General features: G+C 41.6%; 2 protein-coding genes across 2 annotated transcripts in view; one reads left to right on the top strand and one right to left on the bottom strand.

Moving 5' to 3' along the window:
• Positions 1 to 11,208, bottom strand: part of camsap2a (calmodulin regulated spectrin-associated protein family, member 2a) — a 47,836-nt gene extending 36,628 nt beyond the window's left edge. The window contains exons 1-2 of the mRNA XM_070831879.1: positions 11,045 to 11,208; positions 5,607 to 5,866 (exon numbers count right to left, since the gene is read on the bottom strand). Of these exons, the coding sequence (XP_070687980.1) occupies positions 5,607 to 5,866; positions 11,045 to 11,183 (399 nt within the window). The 5' untranslated portion in view covers positions 11,184 to 11,208. The remainder of the gene's footprint in view (positions 1 to 5,606; positions 5,867 to 11,044) is intronic.
• Positions 11,209 to 12,370: 1,162 nt separating this feature from the next.
• On the top strand, positions 12,371 to 18,872 carry ddx59 (DEAD (Asp-Glu-Ala-Asp) box polypeptide 59). The gene is made up of 8 exons (XM_070831880.1): positions 12,371 to 12,443; positions 12,777 to 13,675; positions 14,899 to 15,081; positions 15,189 to 15,278; positions 15,699 to 15,950; positions 17,328 to 17,480; positions 18,172 to 18,300; positions 18,545 to 18,872. Exons 2-8 carry the CDS (start codon positions 12,800 to 12,802, stop codon positions 18,803 to 18,805), a joined length of 1,944 nt encoding a protein of 647 aa, XP_070687981.1. The 5' UTR covers positions 12,371 to 12,443; positions 12,777 to 12,799; the 3' UTR covers positions 18,806 to 18,872.
• Positions 18,873 to 19,720: the final 848 nt, after the last annotated feature.

The raw sequence follows: 19,720 nt of genomic DNA, 5'->3' as shown, positions 1-19,720 counted from the left end.
TTGACCTTTGTTCCTCTGCATCTTGGTTTTGAAACCTGAAGTAACATTCGTTCCATGAAGACCCCTCCTCTGATTGGCCAGGTTTAGGCATGACCCATCTCTGATTGGTTAGCCACAAGGTAGTCCCATCCTAAAGCCTTCCCTGCATTTTACCATTTTCCTCTAAATGGGACCACAATTTACTAAAAAAAAAACAAAAAAAAAAACACTGTGCTGTATTGAAGAAGACTTGAAACTAGCGACTGATACTAATTCGGAAAGTGATTACTGAGGTAATAAATTAAGTGATTTTCTTTTGGCCACCAGCAGAGCACAGAGCTGCCCCTTGCTAGCCATTAGAAAGCAATGCAGGCTTAACGGAGTTCCCCATTGGCTTCACTTTTTTGGCGCAGAAGCCACGTCCACTTCTTTTATACAGTCTATGGTAAATATACATATAGGGGTGTTTAGGGGTGTTTTAACCCAATGAAGAGCCAACTAAGATCACAGTGGCTTTACTCGTTTCAGTGCTGCAATTTTAGCAGCATGTTTTAATAAGAAACTTAGGCTATATCAGCATCGGTCCATGGTTCCTTGCTGTTTTTAGTAATTAAAAAAAGACAACTATTCCACTTCTTGCCAATATGGCGGACATCTGATACTGACATGACATAACATCAATGCTACAGTCTGTTTCAAATTGTGTTTTTCTTTTGTTTCCATATTAAAATGGTTCTGTAATCAAATTACCATAAGGTTCACATACATCTAACATAAATCTGCATTTGTCAACTCTTGTACTCTTATAAATGCTTTTACCATTAAGCAGCATGGTTTCAACAAGAACTACAGAGTAAATCTGTTCATGTAAACATTAGAAGTGCATTTGCCATTACAGTTGGATTTGAAAGCATTCTTTAACATAAGTGTGCCTGTAAACCTGTCTGTTTTATAGCTTTTCTGACATACAGTCACAGACACAGCACCCATACACCCAATAAAGCAACTCAGAAACCATATACGGTGCTGTGTCTCACTCTTTGTATTCACAGCGTATGGCTCACGTACAGCCATAATGGAGTCTGATTTATACAATACATTAAAAACTCCTGGCAGCAACATGACCTATTTACTACAGCTTTATTAATTATAAAAGCTATGACATTCAAGGTTCAGCAGCTGAGAAGAGCATTGATCCTCACCAGCAAGAGGTCAAGGAAGTAAAGAGTTTTTAGATTATTCTAGTAAGACATAAATATCCTAGATATATTTATTATGTTCTTTTTCAGTTATGATTTTTAAACTAGATAATTAAAGTAAGTTCTATGGCATTCGTTCCTTTATTCACCCTCTCTTTTAAAAATCCTGAGGAATCATTGAGGGCATGGTGTCATTTTCAATGACATTCTCACTGTTAGGGACACCCAACCTTTTCATACAATATGCAATGATTCATTCTCTGTATGTAGTGTTCATATTTGGTACTTGGTATTAGCGGATTAGCCAAGTTGAGGTGTTAAGGAAGGAAAAAGCCGTCGGAACATCTCTAATCGTGTCTTTACCTTAACCACCCTCTCTGTACACCAGCCTTGCTGCAGGGAAGCAAGGAGCACTTCTGTGCCACTCTACAATGTGAAATTAGGTCCTTAGATACACACACACACACACACACACACACACATACAGCACACACCCGCACACATGCACAAGCGTGGACACGAGCGCAGGCACAAACACACAGAATCTATTTTCATTCATCATCTACTGTAGATTCCTTGGCTTTTTTGGATCTTCACGTCATTCTCGTCCCACTCAGTGTAACGTCTCCATGGCAACAGGGTTTGACTTTACGTCAGGATATCGATTCATCGAGCGCTTCATTTAATAATGCTTATCTGCTGGTTATGGTGACCTTCAGTGAGCTTCAATATTGTACTTTGTTGCTGACCACAGCTGCGATTGTACACATTTTTTTGATTGTTACTTGTGAGTTTTGGAAATGAATCAATCAATCAATGAATCAATCAATCTTTGTTTATATAGTGCCAATTCATATTCATGACAGCGTTATCTCGAGACACTTTCCATAAAGAGCAGCTCAGACCAAACTCTTTCATTAAGAGAGAGGCCCGACGATTCAGGAATTCAAAATTAAGGAGTCAAGAATCCTCACATGAGCAAGCAAGTCTCCATTCTCCCACAGTTTCCGCTCAATCACCACAAACACAGCTGTTCACGCAGCACTGACAGTTTGAAAAGAACATAATCAAGAAAATTAGCAATTGAAGCCTGTTAATAATGAATTTTAGCTTGTTCTTATGGTAGCAGCGGCACTTCATGTGGGCTGTAATGTGCAAGATAAGATAAGATAAGATAAGATATTCCTTTCTTAATTCCACGACGGGGGAAATGTTTTTTTACAAACGTTGCAGCAGCAGTGGGTAACAAAAATAGAGCGATCAGTACAATACAATGCTAACAATAAATGAGTGGTGTTAGAATAGTATTTTCAGATCTTCATCCCACTTCCACATCTCTCCGTCATTCTCTGTGAGCAGTACAGGTGGGGGAGAGTGTCAGCGATACAGAATGTGTGTAGGCGACTGAGTGGGCGGTAACTGCGATTTGGATCCCGCGTCTTCACATGTGGGAATCTGTCACGTGGCTGAAGACAGAGGGATGAGTGGGCAGAATAGTGACAGAGGGAGAGAAAGTCAGTTTGGCAACCCACTGAAAATAACAATAAATGTGCTCAGTTATGACGTGTGTCAGACGAGACATCGGCTGCTGCTAACGCTGCTGTTGACTGACCTACTAAAGCTCCCGAATATCTTGAACATCCCCTAAAGTTGCTTACTCTGAAAATTCTCATACCTTATTCAAATTGCTGAGTTAAAAAAAGTGCTGAGCTTAAAATGTCATGAGGCAGCATTTAATAACATTGCTTGTGCTCTTATCCAGAGCAGCTTACAGTTAGAACTGCATGTAGGTGCTCAGTCTCTGGCTCTTCGACAGCCTGCTTCAGGCAGTGATGTTCTCCTTATTGAGCAGCTGATCAAACCAGCCAACCACCCTCTCAAACTCTGCTCTTCTTGCAGACTCTCCACGGCCCCACAGAGCTCAGCCTGCACAGCCTCTGGTCACCTTGTCAATCGTTGTTAGGTGCTGAAGCAGTTTCTAAATAATAGATGATCCCCCATCTGAGTTGCAGCAGGTAATCCACATGAACTGTTTCAAATATGAAATCTCCTCATAGCAAACACCATTATAAGGGTGCGAGATTCAGAACAAGAAGGTGTTGCACTAGAGCACCAGCATGTCAGACTTTGGGAGGCCCTGGCATAAAAATGGCTGAATCCCAGCAAAAGTAAATACCACATAAAACAGTAAAGGACGCAAGTCAACTATGGGATGTGACAGTTAGAACACGTGGTGCTCTGGAGTTGAGGACTGCCTATACTTCAGCTCTGGAGGAGCTCATTGGAGGACTTATTGAAACCGCACATGCCTTAATAGCTGTGTGTAGCTCTAGCAGAACTTTATTACTTCATTAAACCGATATCACAGAAGCTTGTGTGAAGTGGAACGGATCGGGACAAGTCTTGGTCAAGTCTCTGTCAGTGGAGTTAAAAGATGTTTGAAATCTTTGAAAATGGAAACACGCAGACAGCGGAACTAAGAAAAGGGACTGAAAAACATGGCCAATGACAGGCCGCCGACTACTTCCTGCGGGTCAGACTACACACGCACTGACATGCATATGCGGCAGGACAGACGACCAAGACAAAGAACAGAGAAGCTAGATAGAGGAGTAATGAACTTTGTTAGGGAGATTGAGTGACAAGGGAAAGGGATGATGGATAATAAAAGTATAAAAGAATGGGGGAATGATAGAAGAGGAGGAATGAGTAAAGATGAACAGCGCAAAAAGTAACTAAACGTGAAAGAAAAAGGAATTAAGGTTAAGGGCAGGATGAATGGAGATGGAAACAGATGAAAGAAGCAGCAAAGAGAGTGATGCTTGGGTGGTGGCAAAGAATGATGAGTCAAAGGGGAGGGGGGGGTGTATGATATACGAGAGATAGACTGAATAATGGCAGATAGGAAAGTGAAATGACAGAAGGTAGTTTCACACTCTAGCAGCTCATTTTCACATTTAAAACAACCTGCTCATTTATGTGCACACACACACACACACACAAATACATCCTGTCGCTTTCTGGCGAACCATTCGGTCGTGAAGTGTAATGGCTTAAAATCAAGTGTTAATGCTCTCAACTAGAAAATTAACTTAAAAAAAAAGAAAAAAACACTGAGAAAATGTATTAAAAAAACGTAATCTCGTATACCTGACAGTAGACAGAATCGCTCAAGTTCACGGCCCGAACTTGTACTAAAATTCTTGTTGTCTTCCCGAAACAAAGCTCTAGACATCTAAACCCCAACAAAACTTAAATAACTTCTGCATTAGCATAGAAGGGAAATTAAAACCAGCAAGACTCTACAAACAGACTGCAGGCAAACTGTGTGCTAATTGTGTCTCAATTGCAATTCACTGAAGCAATAAAGCCTCCTATTGAGACTTCGCCCTCAAATAATGAGAACGCCTCACTCTCACTCAATAGGATGCCCGCAAAGTCATCCCTCTGTTGAGCGCCAGTGTAGAGAGATAGAGATGAGCTGTAGAGCGACGATGGGAGAAGACAGATACACACACGGGGCAGCAGATGCCTTGAGGTCTTGACGCCTGTCTTTTTGTACCGTTTACTAGTTGTTGCTGTGTTGGTCTGATGGGTTGTAGTGGTCTTGTGACATCATTTAAATTAAATGTTTTAAGTGAAAAATGTTGTTATCCACAGCTTCGAAGGCATTAAGAGAAAATGCAATTTAAAAACCCACCATACTGAGTTTTTTCACAGACTGCTGTTCAGCAAACGCAGAATGGAAAGGAAACTCATTTCAGCAATCCCTGTGACTGGCCACCTATCACTGAACGACCAGGGGGATAAACATTTTACAAACCATGCCAGCAGAATAACGGTATTGGTCACCATTAGCTGTAAACCTGGAGGTGAATTTCTTGTGGTTTATTCAATTTAATTTCCATTTCTATTTAATCATCTCTTTATGGATATGTGTGGTAAATTAAATCCCTTCACTAAAGGCAACATTTACCGCAGTGAAAAAGATTTTCCTGTACAAAACTTAGCTGACAAGTACGTACACCTTACAATCTGATAGCTTATAGCCGAGCTTGGTGGCAGCAACGTACAGGATCAACAACCTTGTACCATTTAAATGCACTCAACTTGAACTCGAGGAAAAAATGTGAATGCACGTATCGCTTCCTGTTCTCGGACCTCGCTATTCAAGAATGTGCTCATTCCGGGTTAACTTCAGTTTGAAAGACACGCCGGGTGGAATGAGGAAAGACATTATGTGCACGAAATATGCCTCAGGGAGTGTGGATAAGGAAAGTTACTACCGCTGTATAGTCAAGACTGGTATCAAATTATCAAAAATAACTTTTTAATATGCTCACAAGGCAGGATGTTTTATTATTCTATACCACGACCACAACCTTGCCAGCACCCCTGAAATTCAATGGATCCAAAAATCTCTCTTACCATTTGCAGAGGCCTCTTCCGAAGGTCCCTCTCAGTGACCAGTCTCTGCTGGTCGGTGACATAGAGCCCACGCTGAGCCAGAGCCTGAATGACAGCATCGTGGCCCAGCAGGGGCTTGGCAGCATCGCTCTTCAGGATGAGGCTGCCGGCCCTACAGTACAGGTCTGCAGACAGCAGGAGGCTGGCCACAGGAGGCTTCAGGTGCTCCTGCTCGTACTGGTCTGTGTAGAAGGGGTCCTTTAAGTCTGAAGGGATACTGTCTGCATGATGGAGGGGAGAAAATGGGATTCGGGGCAAGAGAGATAAAGGAGAAAAGAGAAAGCATTTAAGATATTAAAATAACGGATCACTAGAAAAGCATGTTTCTGATTATTTGATCAATGAGAAGTGGATGACAGAGAAGATAACAGGGCACGAGGTGTTGGAAACAGGATGAGCATTTTCTATTCATGTTCTAAAATATATATAAAAGAATAACAGAATAAAAGAATAACACAACAATTTGAATTCTGTAGCAAAACTATGGAACAAGTGAAAAATCAGGTAAACTTTCGCTTTATTCTTCAAAGTCAGTCCACAGATTCTCTGACATTACTTTTCTCCATTCTCAATTTTTCATTGTTATTGCTATGACAATATCTTGACATGGATACGTGTGGATAGATCTCAGCGTTGCTATAGCAACTGCGTGAGGAGAGAAACCCGATCGATTCATCTAGTCTGTATCTCTACAGCTTCCAGCTCCCTGGGAACACCCCTCTCTCTGCCTGCCTCATCAAAGAGAGAACCTGCATTTGAGTGTGTGTGTGTGTGTGTGTGTGCGCACACCACCTAAGGCAAGTCCACTGCAAGGGAATAGTCTACAAATAACTCAAAAACATTGCTTTTTTTTTTTTATTGTTTTTGTCTCGTACCTTTGTTTCTGAATTGGAAAGCATTTTTACACACCATTTCCAGAAAAGAGAAAGTATGGCTGTGCATGACTTGGAAATATCAGTGAGAGCCACGCCAATGGAAGTCCTTCTTTTTTTTCCACAACAGATTAAAACAGCACAATCGTGATTAATTGGTTTCCAATGAGATGCTGCTGCTGTGGGGAAGCATTCAAATACAAGCACACACTCCAGATGCAGAGCTCATCACTGTGTCAGCAGCAGGAGAATAGATGTAAATTTTGATAACTGCTTGCATGTATGCAGAGAAAAATGTGGCATGTGGTGACAGCTTTACACTCCCTGAAGACGCTGCCCATCCTCCAACTTGCCACCTCAACACCACACACACACACACAAACACACAGAGCAGCCAATGAATCACCTGCTTAGACTGACCATTATCAACAAGGTCATCTACAGATGGACTCCTACGGAGCAGAAATACAGACAGCAGCAGTAGCAACTACCTTGCTGTTATGCTTTTACTATGATCATGTTATTGATTCCAACAAAGACATGAATCTTTTCTCCGGCCCTGCCCCCTTCACCCTCCACAGGGAGGTCAGAAGTCAGGCTGGGCTACACAGCAACACCCCTAAAGCTGCTAGTATGCCATGTAACTTACAAATAACATTTTATATCTTACATTTGTCATGTTTATTTGCAGCAAGCATGTTTATCTGAAGTCTTATTGGCCCTGGTTGCTGTCGTCACTGTGATGTACCTGCTTTTCAAAGACGACTACGAGATCAGGAATGTTTTGTCTGTTGTGGCCCAGTTTAATGAGCTTAAAAAAATCACATTACTCTGACGCAGAAGAATCGTGAAAACACAAGACAAACACAACAACAAACATGTCAGAGAAATTCTACTCCAGTTGTTGCTTATCATCCCATATTTAATTACATTTGTAGTATTTTGGCTTTGATTTACGGTAGTGTGTGAAACCTCACGTCACGTTCGCAATATTCCAGTCTTCAGCTGTTGACAACAAAGCAGAACCGCTGCCGGTTGGAGTTTAATGCGTCGAAAAAAGGGCATCTGTTTAATGACGACAGCATCTGGTCCCTTCTTTTAGCTTTCTTCATGAATCAGTTGAATCGTACATCAAACACTGGTATCAGTTTGAGCTGTCTGGTAGTATTTAATAGTGTTTCCCGACAGCAGATGATCTGCTGCACAGGCTACATCTTGCATCTACTGGACTCCATATAGTTGATGCAGTGCTGCATTGGTGTAATGATGCAGATGCATGTGAAGTATTCGGAGCAGCGTAGGCAGGGATCTGGAGATGAGCCCGCTCTCTCTCTCTCTCTCTCTCTCTCTCTATTTCTTGCACTCTCCCTCCCTCTCTCACTCATTCTCTGGAGGGCTGTATTTTTGGAATCAGCCCCTTTTCTATCTAGTCCTGATTGAAAATACACAGTGGATCTGCAAGGAATCTCATGTTTGCTGAACTATTACAACGCAGCGCGAGCAATAACGTGCTCTGCTCTGTGGCTACAGCGGCAGAACAACGTTTTCTCTGCACTGTTCAGACAAACTGAGCTCTATAGGTTATTTTAGAGCTAATGTGTTTAAGATATGAACATTAAGTAAATAATACGGTAATGACTAGGGATAAATAGGGACCTAAATGAGTGATAGAATAAGTCTCCTGGATGTTTACTTCACTTTTTACAGAGAGCTTATTTGGGTGGCTCAACAAAAAAAAAGATGTGTTTGTGTAGTTTTATTTATTCACCTGTATTTCTTGCTCTCAAAAGGTCTGATTGGAAATGCAGAGTGCAATCATAAGCAAGTAGATTGGAATGCCCCCCCCGCCCCCGATCAGTCAATGTAATGCTGTTTTACCACCTGCCGGGTGTTCGCCACGGGGGCCAAGTAAGCATCTCCTGTGGGAAACATGTTTTTGAATGAAAAGATTGTGTTTTTCAGGTAAGCCTGGACAGGCAGAGATAAGCAGCCCGCTAGCTCCCACTTTTAAAACTCAGAGCAGAATTGAAAGTTGGTTAATAATCACTCTTGAACACTTTATGTAATACTGAATTTCTGAGGCCCCTTGCAAAGTGATCTGCCTCAGCCACAAACTCCTGAGCTGAGATTTCGTAAAAACCCAGCTTTAGAAGAAAACCGTCTTTTCTTCTCTGTGACTGACTGGAGCAATGCCTGCTCATTTAGTTTTTACTGTATCTGAATGAATAATCTCTAGAAAAACACCAATAAGTTGGCTCTTCAGCTAAAACTAAAACTCTGATTCAGGTAAATGACAAATGTTAAGTTACCGCAATGGCAAGGCTGAAATAACTTATATACAGAACAACAGTGTGGGTCTCAGAGTGGCTCAGGATCTGATATGCGTCACATGAGAAATAAAATCAAAACTAGGACGCAATCAGTGTTGGGAAACTCTGCCAAAGTTTGGATAACGCAACAATAGCCTCAGTGTGACACACGCAGGTTTCTCTTCGAGCTACTTTAGATGCTATAAGAGCATTTATTAGGATTTTCAAGGATTAAATATTTCATTGTGCTTCATGCGAAATTGGATTTTGTGGCTAATACAGCTGTGCCATTTGTAAGTTTACCTTGTAGCAGGTAAGATGCACAAATGCTTCAGATTGATTAAATTAGCTTGTGTTTGCTTAAGCCTGCACCCTGATAGAAGCCGCTTAAATTTATCACTGCACTGAAATACTTTCCAATCATTCAAGGCAAATGTGGGCAGCATTTTTCTTTTCTTTGGGCCAGAAGCCATGCATTACAGCTTTAATTACAGCTTTAGGGCTATGCATGGTAGAAGCATGATGCCAATTATACAAGTTTTTCCACATTAATGGTGCAAAGGAAAGTGATCTTGTTCCGTCTCTCAGTTCACCGGTGCCACCTTATCAGCCCTCTGTCACCTAGCGTCGCAAAGCATAAAAAGGCATGAGCAGTGAAGCAGTATTTCCAACAGACTGTCCTGTCAAAGAATGGCGCACTTGCTCGGATTTCAAAACACTTGCACTCGTCGCACGTACACGTCAGCTGCTAAAGGGCAAAAACAAATATTGTAGACATGTGACAGACATCACAATTAGCACATTTCCACTCTAAAATATTCATCCTCAAGTGTGCTAGGTGATGACATATTACCTCTTCACCAGACACTGCTGTTGAAACCCTGCTGACTTGCATTGTGAAAATGTGGCTGAAGCGTTCATGTCAGTGACACAGCACCACAGCCCAAAGCCACAGTGACACGAGGGGCTTGGTGACAGAGATGTTGGTAGAAGGAGATAAATTACTCTTACTGTAAATCTATGTTGTTGTAATTCCTACTGATGGACAACAGAGGGTGATCAGAGTTGTACGCTACACGAAACAGCTTTAATTCCAGCACTGGTAGCCTAAATCAATCAGTTCTAAGTTATAAATGATGAATTTTTTGGTTGGGATTCACATGATGCCAGATTGTGGACATCCAAAAATAACATATCTGGTTATTTATTTAAAAAAAAAAAAAAAGCCTGCCTGTGAATGTGCAGCAGTTTCTGTTTAATCATCAATCTCTACAATACAAGCTTAACAAGGGCGTGATTCTTCATTATTCTGAATGCAGTAAATGAATTTTTGAGTGATTTCTCAGCAGTAGTGCTTTGCAGTACAGTCTAACAAAAACAACTAGATGTGGTGACAAGAACAGGATATTTCTCCTCAGGGAAACAAACCACAGCACTGCGTTGGTCCTCCTGAATCAATTCTCAACCCTAGGGGAAATCTTGCGCGAGGTGAGCCTCTGAGCCACCGTGTTACATCCCTCCTACCTGCCAATGCATTATCCATACAGGCCAGATAACCAGACTGAAATGCCATTTTGTTTTTTTTCTTGCAGCACTGCTTGAAAAGGTGGGTGGACGATTCAGAGGTAAAGAAGCAGGCTACATATCAGAGAATACAAGAATCAGCACGAGCAATCTGTGAAGGATGTCCCTGAGGAAAAGCATTAGCTATAATATTTCTGAAAGTTGATTCTCTTATGATGGTTACTGACAACAGCCTTAGAAAGCCCTTTCATTGACCCCACCTTACTGTTAACAAGTACATTATTTGTGTGCGCTACATATCCTGCTGCCAGTGAATTAAAGAAATTCACATGTGATGCCTCTCTCTAAATTTGGATGCAGCACCCTGAAGGTGACATCATTTGGGACACCTTCACACCTCCTTGTTCCTGCTCCCTTTTTTTTTTTTTATTAAGCTGGACGACATATATATTGATCACTGGGATCCAGCACAGGTTACATCTGTCCTCTTGGAATTAGATTTATTGTTTAAATACATTATATTTTATTGTTTTTAAATTGGTTTACTCTGAAGAAAAATCTGTTTTTTTTTTATTTTTTACTTCAGGGATGTTTCACATTTATTGCATCAGTGCCTGTATTAAACTGCAGACAAACATGAATTTAAAAAAAAAGTACAAGTGAAATATCCACGCAGGTACAGTAATGCACCTACCTGTCCCGTATGCTTTGGCCACCAGCCATGTGAGGCTGCAACAGATTTTGGCCCGGGAGAAGTCATAGTGCTCGAAAGACTTTATTGCAGGAGCAACGATGGTCTTCTTAACATCTCTGACGTCCTGAACTTCACCCATATTTTCACCCTCGGTCGTTTTCTTGAACCCTATGAAGCAGCACAGCGCGAAAGCATCCCACTACTGGAATTTGGTGGAAAACAATAAACGCGTGGAAAACAATGAGAGGTGTCTTTTTCCAGAGACTGTCCACGAGCTCTTTCAGTCATAAAATATAGTTGGCCGCGTTAGCTCGGCGTCTTATTCAGTCTCGTTGACACAATGAGTCGCTAGTCTTGGTGTTTTTCATCCATTCTGCTTGTCTAGTTGAAATGGGCTCCGCCGGACCAAACTGGGAACACAGGGCTGCGAAGGTTTCCTCGGATTTCACAGGGAAAGCTGCTCTTCAGCTGGAATGAAAACAGAGATATTTCCATTCTTTGGGTTCTTCGGATGCAAACGGCTTCTCCCCTTCGCGTCCATGTCTCCTTGTATGGATAACCTATGTGATTAGCATTCCCTCCTCTGTTCAGCCTCCCGGTGCCGTGGTGCGGTTTTCCTGCCGCACTGTGGCTCTCCAAGCCCTGCACCTTTACCGCGCAACACGCATGCGCGGGTGATACCTTCACGGTCGTCGGGAATGTTATCACTGGTGTTTGCGTGGTACGTTGTTGCGCACATGTACCGTGTTCTCCGACTAGATGTTTCGGGTGGGATATTGTTGAAGACTGCGCCGCATCTCTGTGACATGTTTACCCCAAGACAGCAGGCTAATTTTAAACGACATCGTTCAATATCCTTACACCACATGAATGCGCAGCTTAGATTTAATGTTTGAGTTTTCGAAGCGCATTTGAATGCACGATAAGAGGACGGCTTGTATGCAATTAGCCACAAAACTAAAAGCTGAAGGGTTTTAATTACAAATATCCACGAGTTCTCGACTTGTCGGACTGAAAACGATTTAAATTTACAGGCTACTTATTTCAATATTCTAATTACCTTGTGGACAGCCCACTTCAATTCTTCAACCACACCCATATTGTAAAACATGACGCCTAGCAGACGACTCTAAATTTAAAAGCTAAAATGTCTAATAATCTTAGCATGTTCTAGTCAAAAACACACCACGAAGATTTGTCATAAAGAGGCCAAATGACCACGACGCACAGCAGAAAAGCTGTGCTCCGCGAACCACATTTCCCGACGTGCAAAACAACCATACGTCATCAATCTGCGCCGGCGATTGTTTTGAACTGTTGGAAGATGACGCGAGCGGTATGTATAAATGTTGCTCATTTATAAGAAACATTTGGCGAAGATACTTACCAACATTAATGAGTTAGTTATGGCCGAACTGTGGTTTGACAAGTGCTTTTTCAGAATACATGAAAATGCGAAAGCTTTTGACTTGTTTCCTGTAGCAGCCAGGAGTTATAGATATATTTGTCAAAAACGCAGATAAGTAATTCGTACTTAATGTTTACCTCTGAGAATATCACTTGTAGCACACACATTTTTTATCTAAAATACGTTATTTCTTAAATGCTACGTTGTACAAGCCTTACAAGTGTACAAGTCCGAGTATCTACCGTTTGGAGAGGCTGTTGCATCGATGACCCTTAAACATTATCCTCATGTCACAAGATTAATCTGGTTTTCTTATGTTTGTAGGTTAAATAAACCATAAAAAAAAAATGTTTGTGCCAAGAGCCCTGAAAGTGAAGAGACCTGCCCAGGGCTCAAGCCAAGTTTTAAATAAGAAAAGCAAGGTGGATCAGGAGGAGAGAAAAGAAGAAGGTAGTTCAGCGACCCCTGTTCAGAAAGAGGAAGCATGTGAAGACGCCAAAGCTCAGGACGAGACAATAAAAGCAGGTGGAGACTCTGCAGATCTGAGAGAAACTTCAGCGTGTGAAGATGGACAAAAGTTTGTCCTCAGCGATAAAGAAGACGAAGATGAGGAGGAGGACGAAGAGGAGGAGGACGAGGAGGAGGACGAGGAGGAAGAACCTGTCAAATCCTTCAAAAAGAGTCAGAGATGGCCAGAGCCAGGAGAGCCTGTCTGTGTGATGTGTGGTCGCTATGGGGAGTACATTTGTGACAGCACTGATAATGATGTTTGCAGTCTTGAGTGCAAAGCCAACCATTTGGCCCAAATGGGGATGGGGACTGGGGCGGACGTGTTTGACCGCAAAGATGAACATGGAGTTGAAAGGCCTCAACGTCAACAGCCTGCAGTTGCAGGAGTGGGTGAAAGCGAGGCGTGCTATTCCTACAGGGAAGATCTGTTCATATCAGGCCTAACAGACGAGCAGGTGCAGCGGATTAAACAGGAGCTGGGCATTGACACCCAGGGGAGAGATGTCTGGAGACCCATCATTGAGTTTGAACACTGTGGCTTCCCCGCCGTGCTGAGAGGCAACCTGAAAAAAGCTGGTTATGAGGCGCCAACACCGGTCCAGATGCAGATGGTGCCTGTTGGTCTCACCGGCAGGGATGTGATTGCCAGCGCTGACACGGGCTCTGGGAAGACTGTAGCCTTCCTGCTGCCAGTGGTAGTGAGGGCTCTGGAGGTACAGTAATGCAGCTAACATCAGACTTTAGCCATGTTGTGAGCTATTGTTCTGTTATTATTGTATGTTCTGGTTGTGCTCCATACCTTGTGATCATGGTCTTCAGTCACATTAATCAATGAAATGAGATTATTTAATTTAAAGAAAACTGCTGATTTATACCCAGAGAAAGCTACTCTTTAATCTGTAGGAAACATTTATAGGAATATTAATCCATAGGACATTTATGTAGAGGAAATACATTTTGGCTTATCACATGCAGCAGCTTTGTCACATGCAAGTTGCTAGTGATTAGCCAAAAAATACATGTGTGCTGATTGTAAAGGTGAAGGCTTGTGGGACACAAGATAAACAATACAATAAATGTTGACCTTCATGTAATCTTAGGCCAATTTAAAATTAAATAAATGAATGTTAAATTAAATAAGCAAATATGTTTATAATGATTATGAATAATTATTAGTACAAACCAAAGTTTACAGTGTAGATTGTAAATCACCTAAAGTGATTTTTAGCCATGAGAATGCAGTAATGAATACGCTTACTGATGCTGGATGGAATATAAATTTGTATACCATCACCATGATTGTGGTGGTGAGTATAAATTATGTTTTTATCAGTATGGAGATAATTTATTTTTTTTGTGAAAAAAGGTTTTAACACAATTTGACCCTTTGGCTCTTTTGCTGTTCAGCAGCAGTGTTTTTACAATGTGTAACTGTAGAATTGAACTCTAACTGAAGTAAATGTTTGAAAATGATCTATTGGAGCAGATATAGTAGCTAAATTGAGGTCTGTGTTGTAACAAATGTTGCACTGACTTTTTTGTCCTTCTCATATGCTTTTTAGTTATTTCATTCCTTGCATACAATATAATAGCACAATAACAAATAGATATAACAATATGGAACAATAGAATTCTCATTGCTCTCAGTATTATGAATATTACAAATGACCGGTGGTGAGTAATGCACGTCAGGTCATTTAGTTCTTTTGGCAAAATCAAAAATAACCTGCAAAGTCTAGAAGATTTTCATCATTATTATAATGCAGGAGAGTGTGCAGAGTCAAGAGAATACATTTCTTCTCAACTTAATATCACAGAAATACATTTTTAGCAGCATTAAACTATTCACAAAATGCCTCTAGTAACATTACTTGCTTCATCTAACTGCTTTTGAGCCTGCATATGTATCAAGAAGCTCCATGTTTTCTTCTCTCAGAAACCATCACACGGTGTTGGTAGCCCCGTCGCTCTCATCCTGACCCCCACCAGGGAGCTGGCTATTCAGATAGAGAGACAGGCCAAGGAGCTGGTGATGGGCCTCCCCAACATGAGAACTGCACTGCTGGTAGGCGGCATGCCGCTTCCCCCCCAACTGCACCGCCTCAAAAGCACCATCAAAGTACAGTTCCTGTTTTTACAATAATTTCCTCCTCCACCAATCAAAACATTTTTTTGAAGTCTTCAACTTTTCCACATCATCATGTTCTTCTACGAATCCCTTTTTAGATTATCATAGCCACCCCTGGGCGACTCCTTGAGATCCTGAAGCAGAAGGAGTTGCAGCTGGACAAAGTGCAGGCTGTGGTGGTTGATGAGGTATGACACTGTGCAGTTCAGATTTGTTGGAAGTTAAGCACTTAATGCACTTATGTGGCTTTGAGAGCAAAAAGGGTCTAAAAGCTTAGTTATGTTTCAGCTCTTTGAAGTTCTCTGCATCCAAGAATCAACACATTCTCCTGAAAAGTTTTGAAATCATTTGTTGATTGAAATTTTTATTAAAAAACAAATTTTATGATGGCTAATGTTGACAAAAATCATGTCCTATCCCAAAATGTGCTCTGAAATTGAGGATTTAGCCAGCATACCATGATAGTAGATACATTTTGAATTTTTCATCTCAATTTTTGCCCCTGTAAGTGGAGTCAAGTATTAAATTGCATGCAGTCTAGTGTGTAGAAATCATACAATTCAAGTCAAAAGCCCTTGAAACATATGCATTTGTGGTGCGTCTTGTAGGTTGACACTATGTTGAAGATGGGCTTCCAGCAGCAGGTGCTGGAGGTTCTGGAGCAAGTACCAGAGGAACACCAGACTCTGCTGGTGTCGGCCACCATCCCAAAGGGGACGGAGGAGCTGGCTGCCCGATTGGTCCGTGACCCCGTCCGCATTGTTATTGGAGAGAAGAACCAGCCTTGTTCCAACGTGAGGCAGATCCTGCTATGGGTGGAGGAACCCTCCAAGAAGAAGAAGCTGTTTGAGATTCTTAACGTAGGTCACAGACTTGAGGTTTTGATTCTTAAGAAATGGCTTGGAGAGGTTTGTGTAAATGGCACACGGTGCCTTTTTGCCAGCAAGTCTCAAAAGGTACACTTTGGTGGAGTGTCCCTTTTTAAACTCACTTCCACTGCCAACGCTGGCTGTGTTTAAGAGGTTAGCAGGTTTAGTTTTGGGAAAGTCTTACTGTACTCTGGAGAACCAGAAAGTGTTTCAGTAGGGACGAACACAAAGTGGGTTATTATTGCAGGATTTATCACACAATCTCAACATGCACTGGTACCAGCTTAGCATTTTATTAACTGGCTGTTTAAAGGTGGTAATTCCTTAAGTCTCCTCACTACACCATATTTAGACAGAGCCATGGCTGCAGCCCTGGCCCCCGTCTGGAGGAAATGGGTGGGCCCTGAGCCACTAGCCCAACTCCAGGAATCCTAGCAATGGCTCGCACCATTTATACAGGGCAGAACAAGAGGGGTCTGCTTTAGTGAACACAGTGGAGAAGTGTTGCAGGACCATTGTGTGGGTAACAGGAGCTGTCTCTCTGTGTAGAGGGTGGTTGTGATGGTGATTTAGTTTGTTGTTTTTTTTTCAACCAAGTTATTTAGACTTCTGTTATTTAATGCTAATGCTTTAATTTAACACTACTGTCTCTGAACTGGGAAAGGTGGTGGGTCTCACAGGAATACTGTGGAATTTGAGGGCGAACGGACACTCAAAGAAAAGCAGAACTTTGGAGAGAGCATGACTCAAATCATCTGAAAAAAAACATATACATATATTACACCTCTTAGAGTGTGGTATATGAAAATTTGCTCAAACAAAAGTCAGAGAATCGTAGCATGATCACACTAGAGCTAGAGCAATAGACGTAGAGCTGAGAGAAGCATTGAGACCAGGTAATAGGGAGAGTTTTCACTCATCTGTTACAGCGCATGTTGTCATCCTTAATCCTAAACTCTGGTAAACCTGCTGTTTTTTTTAGTTTTATCTTACTTTTTAGTTGCAGCACAACCTAAAATATATCCAAACAGCTGAATGTGGTCTTTTTTTTAAGCATGTCAGTCAGCCCAGCGCAGGTACGTTTTTCCTTTGAAAGTGTGAGTCTCTGGTAGGAGAGTCCTGACTGCCATCTGCTGGAGGATTTTGACCTTTTCAATCATACAAAGGGTTAAAATCAGCCTCTGGTGCAATGGCATAAACTAAACAATTGTAGATTTTTTCTTTTTACTTTCCTCAACAACTTGATAACATAACAATAAATCAGAGTTTCAAACAATATACACACATAGCTCGATCTGTGAATAGACTTACTGATAAATCTAATCTTTTAATGAAAATTTAATGAATGCTTTGTTTTCATTTCATCAGGACAGTAAGCTGTACCAGCCTCCAGTGCTGGTGTTTGTAGACTGTAAACTGGGGGCCGACCTGCTGTGCGAGGCGGTCGCCAAGGTGATGGGCCTCAATACCGTGGCAATCCACTCCGACAAGAGCCAGTGGGAACGTAACCGCATCCTCAGGGTGAGGCCAGTGGCAGCCAGAACATGCACAGTCAAAAAAGCATGAATAGCACTTCTCCCATTGTCGATGGCGAGGAGTGTTGCTCCTGAATAATCTGTAGGTGGAAGACCGCAGACACTGAGAGCTGAGACGTTTCTGTCAGCGTATTGAATGCAGCAATGTTAAAACCACAACTACCCTCTCTGGGATACTGTAAAATAATGTCTCTGGTCTGATTGTTCTTTAAGATCATAAGATCTAGCAGAGTTTATAGTTACATTTGTTAAAATATTGCAGAATTTGTAAAAAATGATCTTGAAAACAAGGTTGCCTATTGGTCAAAATGAGGTCATTCATAACAATTTGCAGTCTGTTCAGCAGGGTTTGTACTGCTCTTTAAGAGACTCTTGAGGCCTTTTTAAATCACATTTAAATTGGTACTGTAACTGTAATCTACAGTAATCAATAAATTTATCGCTTTAACTTTGAATGTATATTTTGATCATGATTATTTAATGCTTGCTAGAGGTTACAGGAGTGATTATGTGGATGAAACACCAGATTATTTTGAAAAATCAAGCACTTTTCATGGAGTAATTCAAATGCAAGCCTTTTCCAAAACCTTAAAGACTTTGTATAAGCCTGGTTAAGGGTTTTGACAGTGCAAAACATTTCTGACTCTGATTGTAAATTTGCTCTGCTGCATTCTCAGGGTCTTCTGGATGGAGACTTTGAAGTGGTGATCAGTACAGGTGTACTAGGCAGAGGACTGGACCTTGTCAACGTCAGACTGGTGGTTAACTTTGACATGCCGAACACAATGGATGAGTATGTCCATCAGGTTAGTAATACCAAGAGTAGACTTGTTTTGTTTGACTTGTCCGTATGACAGCTTTCAGAGATTACCCTGCTGCCACATCTCAAAAATGAAGCTTCATTAATTAGTTCATACATATATATAATGAGAAATAGTCATCAAATCCAATTTGCATCCTCCATCCTGTGTAATACTTTGTCAACAAGAGCTAAATTAGGGAAGTAATTGTGGAAAGTTAAGTTATTTTCCTTCACCTCTTCCCGTCCAGGTGGGCAGGGCGGGTCGGCTGGGACACAGAGGAACAGCCATCACCTTTCTCAACAACAACAACAAGCGGTTGTTCCTGCAGGTGGTGAACCGGGTCAAACCCACAGGGTCCATCCTGCCCCCTCAGCTCCTCAACTCACCCCACCTCCATGAGCAGCAGAGGAGGGAAAAGCAGAAAGCCAAGCTGGGGGCCGACGACGTGCTGGTCACTAAGAACAACCTAATAGACATCATAAGGAAACACGACCGTCGCAAAAAGTAGCGACGTCTTTCTACCATGCCTGCAATGGTGCTGTCTGTATATTGGGTAAATACTAAATGTTTAATTTGTATATTGTTTTACTGAAAAAAAAATAAAATTCATTTTGATTCCAAATAAATATCTTGGGTTATTAATGTTAGACATTTTATTCAGATAAATGAATTACCCTCTCAAATCTACACTCCAACCCAGGTTGCACAGCTGGGGGATGGTCTGTTGTGCCACTGCTGTGGTAAACTTTGAGTCTTTACTGAGGTGCAGAAAAATATAATACATCAAAATTTCATTATGTTTTATTACATTATTGCACAGCAGGTCTCAATATTAAAAAAATAAAACCTCCTCAACTTTGTGGTTCTAGTACTCCTAACATCTGAATCCATCCTACCTCAGACTGAACTGTCGTTGATGTTTGTTGGTGTTTGGGCATCATGACCAACTTTGCCTCTTGGGGCCAAGAGAGAAAAGAAATATACAATACACATAACTTGTGTATAAAAGTGCATCCTTGACAATAAAACATCTTAAAACAAGGTGCACTTAAAGTGTTTTTATGGAGCCCTCCCTCAGCTGATGGAGATATTTTGTTGATGTTTAAACTGTGCAAGTGTAAGTCACTTTTTTACCGGTAGAGTGCTAATTTTAGACAGGAAAATATGAGTCACACAAATGTCTCCACTGGGACACAAACTCAGAGCTGGTTTTAGTTACTTCTGTGCCTGTTTGAGAGCTGGATAGCCTGGATTGTGCTGCCACCTGGCGTCAGTCTCTGGTACCTACAGGTCACGTCCACGATGTGACGTAACGATTTTTGAGAATCTCAGCCAATCAGCTTCCACTATCTGAGACGGTTTGAAATTGAAGCGGGCGAAGGCGGAAGCGAAAAGGAGATGATAAACAAAAGCAGCCCCGTTC

This window comes from Pempheris klunzingeri, chromosome 6 (assembly GCF_042242105.1).
Source record: "Pempheris klunzingeri isolate RE-2024b chromosome 6, fPemKlu1.hap1, whole genome shotgun sequence".
NCBI lineage: Eukaryota > Metazoa > Chordata > Actinopteri > Acropomatiformes > Pempheridae > Pempheris > Pempheris klunzingeri.
Note: the sequence above shows the minus strand (reverse complement) of the source record. Positions and strands in the feature narration are given on the sequence as shown.

Excerpts from the sequence above, each read along its gene's own strand:
- ddx59 (XM_070831880.1), top strand. The coding sequence starts at position 12,800 with ATGTTTGTGCCAAGAGCCCTGAAAGTGAAGAGACCTGCCCAGGGCTCA. Across the intron at positions 15,951-17,327 it reads AGCTGTTTGAGATTCTTAAC|GACAGTAAGCTGTACCAGCC; the intron begins GTAGGTCACAGA and ends TCATTTCATCAG. Across the intron at positions 18,301-18,544 it reads TGGATGAGTATGTCCATCAG|GTGGGCAGGGCGGGTCGGCT; the intron begins GTTAGTAATACC and ends CTTCCCGTCCAG.